This window comes from Gymnoscopelus microlampas (assembly GCF_963454915.1).
Source record: "Gymnoscopelus microlampas genome assembly, chromosome: 22".
Lineage (NCBI taxonomy): Eukaryota > Metazoa > Chordata > Actinopteri > Myctophiformes > Myctophidae > Gymnoscopelus > Gymnoscopelus microlampas.
This window is the reverse complement of record NC_139959.1, coordinates 19081530-19091534: the sequence shown is the minus strand read 5'-3', so window position 1 is coordinate 19091534 and position 10005 is coordinate 19081530. Positions and strand designations below refer to the sequence as shown.

At 42.5% G+C, this 10005-nt stretch overlaps 1 protein-coding gene across 1 annotated transcript in view; it reads right to left on the bottom strand.

Moving 5' to 3' along the window:
* LOC311038548 (contactin-associated protein-like 2) overlaps positions 1-10005 on the bottom strand; it is a gene marked incomplete at its 5' end in the record, with an annotated part of 144192 nt that overhangs the window by 37827 nt on the left and 96360 nt on the right. Inside the window, 2 exons of the mRNA XM_084048121.1 lie at positions 3185-3312; positions 3529-3685. Coding sequence (XP_083904247.1) covers positions 3185-3312; positions 3529-3685 — 285 coding nt within the window. The remainder of the gene's footprint in view (positions 1-3184; positions 3313-3528; positions 3686-10005) is intronic.

Genomic DNA, 10005 nt, shown 5'->3' with positions numbered 1-10005 from the left:
ACTACGCGCATTTATTGTAAGAGATACTACTTGTGGAATGCGCAGTAAACCCTAGCTGTAGACATCAGACCAACCTGGCCTGTTAACTGCTAGTTTTCTATCCTACCTAGGTTGGTCATTCATAATTCAATGGTGTGCCAGGTCTAAACAACAGATGTTACACCAGGCCAAGGTAAAAGAAAAATAAATAAATAAGGAGATCCAATTCAATGTATTGATGAACTGATCCTAAATGACACCAATCACAACTAACTCTGGAGACCCTTCATTTGTGCTTAGTCATTAACATTGAACATGTCGTATAGTATGCATGTTATATTATAGTATATGGTATAATAGAATGTATGCTGCTAAACTCAATGTGTGCTTAGTCATTATCACTGAACATGTGCTATAGCAGGTCTATTATATTGTATGATATAAAAATAGAAGATATTCTGCAATGCTTCATTTGCTATCACCTATTATCATTCTCATCCATTAAACTGTCCAAACCCTTTTAACATCCATAAATGAGTCTAATTCCTCTCTGTCAGGCTGTGACTGTCATAGACTGTCATTAAACTAGCCATGGAAATGGGTTTCATTAAGGCCATTGCGTCCGTGCCATTGCGCGCGCACGCACGCACGCACGCACCCACGCACGCACGCACGCACGCACGCACACACGCACGCACGCACGCACGCACACACACACACACACACACACACACACACACACACACACACACACACACACACCTCACTAAAACTCTCTGACTGCCGAAAACATTATCCACTTGGCCATGAAAACCGACAAAATGACAGCCACTCGTCATCCATGCAAAGTATGAGATGCATCAATCTATGGTCGATGTACCTGCAAGTCCCTGCACGTGAAAAGTTTAATACATTTCATTATGTTTGAAGGGACCACCTATACCTGCATGTCAAGTGTGATATATTGTCGCTGTTGGGCAGAAACCTTGTTTTCCATAATATATATTTTAGTTTTTTCATGAATGGATGCTCTATTATACTTCATCAAAAGTAGCGAAAATAGCCTACCTACTGTACAAGCTCTGAACTTGTAGATTGACTCTATTCACTATTTTTGAAAAATCATCTTTATAATCATGCCATTATACAATACATGTAATATTGGTGCCATACCATTAGTCTGACGGCCATATTATTCCGAAGTACTATTGGTCCAAAAGCCCTATTAACACATTGTGTGCCATAAACGGTCCGGACCGTTTTTGACCCATTTTTTTTTATACGTGGGGCCCACGTGGGGAGCTCTAACGAAACTTCGGGATCATCCAAGGAGTCTCTGAGAAGGAGAGGCCGGATGTGGACCCATGTCAAGAATCCTTCCGGTCGGCCACTCCAATGTTAACTCCTTGGAAGTGTGCCGTTTTCGATCGGCGATCACTCTGCAATGGAGGATCGCGTTAGAAATATTATTGTTCCAGGCGTTAGTCGGGACCCTCCGCCGTCTCGCACGCACGCTTTGTTTACATGCACTTCCGCGTCGGGGCTTCTACAGCACAAAACGTATCAACGTAAGTGGATGGAAGATATGCAGGCACTGAACGTATAATATTTTAATAAACATTTTTATTGGGACGTCGGTATAATGGGCCATCAGTCTAATGGGTAGCCCCCATTATAATCATATAAAGAGCGTAAATAATAACTGCACAGGATCCATTGGAGCACAAGTTTTGGACATACAAGGTTTCCATCTCACAGCCACGATATACATCTTTACAATTATTGCTCATGCACCCTCACTCAGCTACCACACCTCGGGCTACATCAAAAGAAGTGGCCGATTGAGGGTGCATGGGATGGGCATGGGCAGAGAGAGCAACGGAGGGTGGGACGTAATGTAACATGCACTCAATGTAACTGAACAAGGGAGCGACTTCCATTAAAACAAGGGAACAACACGTATTTTGTGGGTATTGTGTATATCGTATACTTTTCTCTCTCTCTCTCTCCCTCCAACACTCATATGAAACTCAGTGGGTAATAGAGTAAGGCAAAAAGAATGGTTCCACGCAACTGACAAAGGGATTCATTATTAATAACACCTGACATGCTGTATCTGTCTGAAACACACACACACACACACACACACACACACACACACACACACACACACACACACACACACACACACACACACACACACACACACACACACACACACACACACACACACACACACACACACACACACACACACACACAGATGTTACACATTGGGACATGAGTAGGACCATAATGACTGCGACACTGCTAAGGGGTGAGGGCTGTCAGCAGGTGTTTCATCATGTTCTGTATCTTGGACAGTTCCAGGACACTTCCTGTCTGCCTCACAGAGACAGAGCGAGAGCGAGAGCGAGAGAGAGAGAGAGAGAGTGAGAGAGAGAGAGAGATCCTCTTTGTATGGAACCTGGAGTGACTGCTTCCATGCAGAGCCCCCCTGTTAAGAAACACTAATCTACCTAGTATATGTACACAGTATAGGAGATTACGATAAATAGGAAAATGCATGAGCAGGCCATAAAGAACTCCCAGGGTATGGATAACTATGTTTGTATCTGTGTAAGCTACATGCTATTTCCCGTGGTTGCTGAGGAACAGCCTCCACAATGAACCAGCTTGTACGCAGCTATAAAGTGTTATTGTTAATGCTTCCCACAGATTTTCAATTACAGCCCCTTAATTACAGCCCCTTGCAGACCACCAGCAGAAAACTGCATCAGTCCAAAGACATTGTTTGACATCCTCCAATAAAAAAAAATAAAAAAAATTGTCAAAGAACATTTGAATGTGCAACATCTGTTGTTGACGAGGGTTCATCACCGTTGCCAAACTATATTTCCGTGTGGAAATGCATCTGGACAATTTTCCCTGCCGCCTAAACCTGATGCGCTGCCAGACTTTTGACTTTGGTAGAATTCTTCAACACTATGAACTGTGGAAAACACAGAAATTCCATTATGAATTGATGATTGATTGATTGATTATTTATTGATGAGCCACATCAATAAAGGCTTTTAAACTTTTTTCATGCATGCGTGTGTGCTCGCGCATGTGCGTGCGTGCGTGTGTTTGTGTTTCAACAGTATACTTCACATCTCATTTCCTGCTCCGAAGATTGTTCACAAGAGCATAGCGGAACACTTACTGTCTCCCTGGCAACGGAGCGGGCCCACAGTTAACTTCGCCTCAGAGCCCGGCCGATTGGTGTCGCCCACGGCAACCTGGCTGACTGGCAGGTGGTCCTTGTACACCAGCAGTCCAGAGTCTTCTCTCCTGAACCATGAAGAGCAGAGTGAGAGGAGAACATGAGAGAAAAGTGAAGTGTACTCAACGTTTAGCAACAGTAATAAAACATATTGTTTGAGCTACTCTACGACAGGTCTCAGTGGAACTTTCATTAGAGCCCAACCGATATGTCTGACTGGTCTGACTTGTCATGATGGTGTTACTGGTAATGATGGAGTGACTGGCAATGATAGTGTGACTCACCATTGCTTGTGGTCTGCATCACAGTTGCAGTCATATTTGGGGTCGGTACAGTTCCTGTTGATGCCACAGGCACATTTCTGGATGCCAGGTCCTGAACTCCCCCAGTAGAAGTGTTTCTCACTGCCCCGACCCACCCACCACGTGTAGGGAGTCCCATCTGTTGATGTTGAGACATGAGCACGCACGCACGCGCACACGCACACACACACACACACACACACACACACACACACACACACACACACACACACACACACACACACACACACACACACACACACACACACACACACGGTGGCTGTCAACTTGTGTGAAGTAGTAAATAGTTGTAGCTTAGGTCTGCACAACCCCGACTATAAAAAATTATATTTATTAATATTGTCTCACTCTGTGGCAGTGTTTATTGGGCATTGGTATGTGTGCATGCATGCTTGTGCCAATGCAAAGACAGCTGCGTGCGCACGTGTGTGTGTGTGTGTGTGTGTGTGTGTGTGTGTGTGTGTGTGTGTGTGTGTGTGTGTGTGTGTGTGTGTGTGTGTGTGTGTGTGTGTGTGTGTGTGTGTGTGTGCGTGTGTATGCGTGCGTGCATGTGCGTGTGTCTGTGTGACAACTTGATTTAGCGAGTGCTTGTGGTGAAGGATTACTCATATAATAATAAATGTAATATTGTTTCCTTTGCCTTGGATTACACTTCTTGGTACAGTAGGTAAGTGGATATGTTTTGGTGTCTGCCAATATATCACAATAACAGCTAGAGGGAATGAAACAATATTGCACTTCTCTCCCCTTTAGCCCAAGAAATAAGGTGGTGTCAATACTGCTTTGATAAATTCCATCAGGCTTCCTTCAGCTACTGTTTGAGCGGATATTGAAGCAGACTTTTGATGCGGCACCACTGCATTGGTGTGTGATACACTTTATATTGTATATAAACAGATATTATATATATGATTTGATGCAATATACATTTTATCCATTATAATATTTAACCTTCGTAACTCGGATCCCTCGTTTGTATTCCAAATACATATTCTCTCTCCATCTCCGCCTCTCTTCTTTCTTGTCCCCTAGTGTGACTACAAGGTTACTGTGCAAATCCAAATTCATGTCTAAATGCACAACATTGTGATCCTCCATAAGCTGTCTTTTTGATTCATGGATTAGTCCATGATGTCGTACTGGGTTGAATATAAATGGGGATTATTTTCACCTGTGGTAATCCACACTGGGACAGGTTTGTTTGATTGATTGATTGAATACTTTATTAACAGTTTTCAAATAGTACAGTGGTACGGTTGTGCAATGATGCTAAAAGGATAACACAAAAAGCCCTAGAGGGCTTGTTTCCATTGTGGTCCTATGTATTCAATTCATCATGACATTTAAAGACATACAATAACATACAAGAAATCCTCAACACTAGTAGCAATAAAAGTAAACAGAAAACATTGGGAGGGGGGTCAAGTCTGGTGTCAAGCTTAGAAGACTCGTCTAGTACCAGTTGCGAATTGCAGACAGGTGCTCTTTTGAAGGAGGGCAACAGAGTCACACTTTTTGATGGCTGTTGGTAGGGCATTCCACATTTTGGTGGCATAACAGCAGAACAAATTTAACGTCATGTTTGTGCCGAATCCGGGTTGAACAAGATCAGTGGAGCTCGATCCCTGTGGTGTTGTGCCTGTGTGTGTCTCTCAAGTTATTGAAGTAGTTTGACAGGTACATGGGCACTGATCCCTTGAGTATCTTGAAGACCAGGCCAATTGGAAGTTTTCCTCTATCCTGAGCCATCCCACCCTAACATAAAGAGCAGGGGTTAGGTGAGTCCTAGTTGTGACGTCTAGTAGTAACCTGATCAGTTTGTTTTCAGAGGTCTGAAGTTTTGCTTTTAATGCCTTTGAGGTGCTAGAGTACCATGAGGTGGATTCATAGTCAAAATGACATTGGATGAGTGCTCCTGCTAGTGTCCTCAGTGCAATCTTGCCCAACAATCTTGTTCTTTGACTTTCTTGATTATTTTTGTTGCCATTTTCTCACTGGAAAGATTGTTCTCTAAAACAGGTGGTAATTTCTTTCCTTGTGATAACATTGTCATCCACTTGCCTGCAGATGAGAGAGTTGAAAGAAAAAGTGAACAACTCAACTCAAGAACTATTGGGACGTAATTCAAACAACGCAACGTTCGGCACAGCGACTCTGACTAAAGACCTGCTCTTCCAGCCAACAGCATTTGTCGCTGGTTGCTTTTCGGGACCGGACGTTCCAAGATGGTGGATTTGAAGCCGATGGGTGACGTCAGCGACAAATAAAATAAATATGATTAACAAAATAAATCAAAACAAAACTATAATAACCTTGGCCAGATTTAGTGGTGTGTTCTCTCAAGTCAGGGGAGATGGGGAGATGAAAATGACTTATGTTGAGAGACACTCATTTCTCATCAGGTTTTTTCATCATCTCCATCCATCACTCACACACACACTTATAATTATAGAGGAGGATAAAGAGGAGGAGGAGATAAACAACTGAAAAGATGAGGACAGAGGATGGAGTGCGAGACACGCACACACCAAGGAGGCAGAAATAGACAAGACCTGAGATTGAGACAGACAGACAGACAGACAGAGAGAGAGAGAGAGGGAGATGGGGTAACTGGTAGACTAAGAAATATGGGCAGCCAAGGTCCAGTGGAAATGGGCTAATCTTAAGAAACACATATTGATACACACAGGAGAAAGGGCTTTAAATGTACATTTTGTGGCAAAAGCTTTAGTCAAAATGCTAAAGATTACTTTTTGTTGATCTCCCTCATGGAGCTACTTGCGGATTATACCAGGGTCAGTCCACCCTTAGGTGAACATGCACTGACCCTCTGCACCTTAATCCCCATGTATAACGCACAAACTTTTTTTGTTTTTTTAGTTTTTTTTATTATTGCGCTCTTTTTCTCTCTAAGCACCTTAGCGTCTATAAGTATATCATGCACAGTATACATACATTGCTGCTATGCTCAGGCACCTTAGTTTGTCTCTTATCTCAGGTATTTTGTAAATATGTAGATAACTTGTTTTTGGCCTTCTATTGTTCTCTTGTTGATCTCCTTCCCACTTGCCCCCTATCCCTCTTCTTTTTCTCTCTCCCCACTCTTCTTTCTACGGAATCTAACGTTGCGATGGGAGTGACGTACAAAAACGAATTTCACCCACTTTTTTACCTTGTAAACCTGTGATGTGACAAACCTGATTCTGATTCTGATTCTGAGAGTGGTGTCAGGTCTAGCAAAGCATACACATGTCTTCTAATGTATTCAGTTGTTGCATACCTCACATCAGGCTGCAGTGGATGTATTTGTAAAGGAATTCAGTTGCATCCATTGAACGCACTGCCCTCTTAACCTTGAAGCCGTGCACTATCCATGTTCTGGGGTGAATATTAGCCAAATTATAGAAGATCTACAAGCACGCAACACGTCACAATTTATGACAATGACGACAATGACATTTGGTGTAGACGGAAAACAGCGGTCCATGTTGAGAGCCAACTCAGGTCCAGTTTACTAAGACTATAAGCGCTTTAGATTAAGGTTTAAGTGGTGTGCTGTGTGACACAGTTTTGAAAAAGAAAACATCACTTATGGTGTGTGTGTGTGTGTGTGTGTGTGTGTGTGTGTGTGTGTGCGTGCGTGCGTGCGTGCGTGCGTGCGTGCGTGCGTGCGTGCGTGCGTGAGACTGATACTCAGAAATGGGTTTAAGAACTTTAAGAACATTTAATAAGAATATGTTATTTCACTTTAAAGATGTAAGTAATGCTTTTGCTGTTCATGCAGATTAATAAAGAAGAGCTCTTGTGGTAAATTTTGGACAACGTCATTCACAACCAACGTTTATCGCAATAAGTATTGCATCATGGCTTCTGTACACATATTGTATTGTGTGGTTGTAGGCAATACCCAGGCCTGCCTCTGACACACCCACCAAATGAGAGAAAACACATCTCAAATCACCGTTGAGAGGAAACATGCACTTCAATTCAGACACCGAAGCAAAATGGTTACAAAGAAAAATTGCACGCCGTTTTCAGATTGAACGTGCCCAACGACAGGTGTGTGTGTGTGTGTGTGTGTGTGTGTGTGTGTGTGTGTGTGTGTGTGTGTGTGTGTGTGTGTGTGTGTGTGTGTGTGTGTGTGTGTGTGTGTGTGTGTGTGTGTGTGTGTGTGTGTGTGTAAAACACAAAGCGGCTCTCAAATCATTTATTTCTGTAGGTTGCTTGAGGGGATCACTTTGGGTTTGCAGTGTATTTCATCATGGCATCAAGCATATGTAGCCCTCTACATTCTCCAGACAGAGAGAGAGAGAGAGAGAGAGAGAGAGAGAGAGAGAGAGAGAGAGAGAGAGAGAGAGAGAGAGAGAGAGAGAGAGATCAGGTCTGCTTTGTGCAGGCACTTCAGAATGTAAAGTAGCCTCCACCGGAATGACCTCTGATCTTCCGTTCTCTCTCATTCTACCAGCTGTTCTTCACCTCGTGTTTGTATTTCATCTCAGGTGAGAGTTGATCTTTTGTTCAAAAACTCAAACCCACAGAGCAGCTCAGTTCAGAACAGAACACAGGATGCAGCAGCAGAGCCCAATACATATTAATGTATTTATTTATTTACCACCTCTAATGTATTCACTGTCTTCTCTCCTATGTTCCCTCCATCTCCGTGTCTCCCACTCTGCTACCTTCTCTCCTTTGCCCCCCCCCCCCCCCCCCCTCCACCCCTAGCTCGCTGTCTTCACAACATCATGTGTTGGACCAAAATGGAAACAAGTGCTACACTTATTTCCATAATGTGTGTGTACTGCCTTTGCAGTAGTGTGAGGCTGCACCTCACACTACTGCACATGCACATGTGTTTTAAAATGGTGAAGTCACATCAAATCAATCAATCAATCAATCAATCAATCAATCAATCAATCAATCAATTTTGATTACTACTCAGGTCCAGAACCGCTTTCACTTCTGCCCATAAGGGGTGCCACAAACGCAACCAGTTGCACTGTCTGTAGCACAAACTATTTCCCCCCGCAGCTTCTTCCTGTCCTGACAGCTACACCCCATGACACAGCTCTGGGTAGGAGACCCGGCCTGGCGGAGAACTATGCTCCGAGTAGCAAACTTTTCAGTCAAAAAATGTCAAATCATGTCTGCAATGACCCAGAGTTAATATGCAGACATGATTTGCTGATTAACAAACAACTCATGGTCTGTTTGTTACCACACAAGTGTTGTTTCCATAGTATTGGTGATAACATTTAGAAAATGTTGTAATCAAAATTTTTGTGACTGTTTGGTTGCAGAATTTGTAAAGGCTAACCATATTTTCGAAAAATACATTTTATAGTCAAATGCGTTGTGATAATAGCTGTTATCACAGAACATGTCTCACAAGGATTATAGAATATAATCCTTGTGAGACACCTTGTATTAGCATATTTCATTATTTGCCCTTCCTGGGGCTTTTGATGTGCAAATTAATCTGTGTACTCAAAGGGAATTTATGTGAGAACTCGTGAATTGGACTCAATAAATCTGTGAAGGACATCTTAGTTTGTAACTGTGAAAGTCACATTGTTTAATGTTCCGTACTAATTTAGAGGCAAAACTAAGACCACATCTACAATACATGGAAGACGACAAGACGTTTTCATTGAAAAGTGTTATGTATATGTGTGTGTGCGTGTTTAGCACCTTGTCAAGAGTAATCTCTGTCATACTCCAAGCCTGAAAATGCATGTCACATGACCATTTACGTACACTAATCATGCGTGTTCCAGGTATATCACATGTGACATCCATTTGACAACATCATCAATACTCAGGTCTAGGAATAAAAAGGAATGTGTATACTATATATTTTATTTGCATTTATAAATTGTACAGGAGCTTTCCGCCTGCCTACAGTGCATACGTTGCGTTCTATGATGGAGCGAGCGTGCACATCACACATATATATATATATATATATATCAGGTTATAGCCTGAAAGTGTCTCCAAACATACTAAAACATTGTGTTCATATGAAGCGCACACGCACTCATTCAACTTCAAACACAAAACCCGATATTAGATTAACGCCAAAATGACAAGCTGCCACAAGCCATGTCAGCATAATACCTTCCCATGTTTCCAAACACACATACATTTGAATCATACCAAAGATTAAAATAAGATGCTGAAATAAATGATTGTGAATGAAGTGCGCTTGCACGGCTTAGCTGTACATATATTGTGGAAGTGCGCAGGGAAGAAAGAAACGGTCATGAGCTCATTGAGCTGGATCCGAGCTGAAGGTCTCTCAGGTCAGGTCTCTAAGCCACCAGGGAGATTGAAGGATTTGCTTTGTTTTTGGCACAACAGCATATCTGGATCCCTTTAAACTTCAATTATATTGTCCATTCCAACCATGACTGTATATTGGTGAAAGTCTGTAGGCTACAT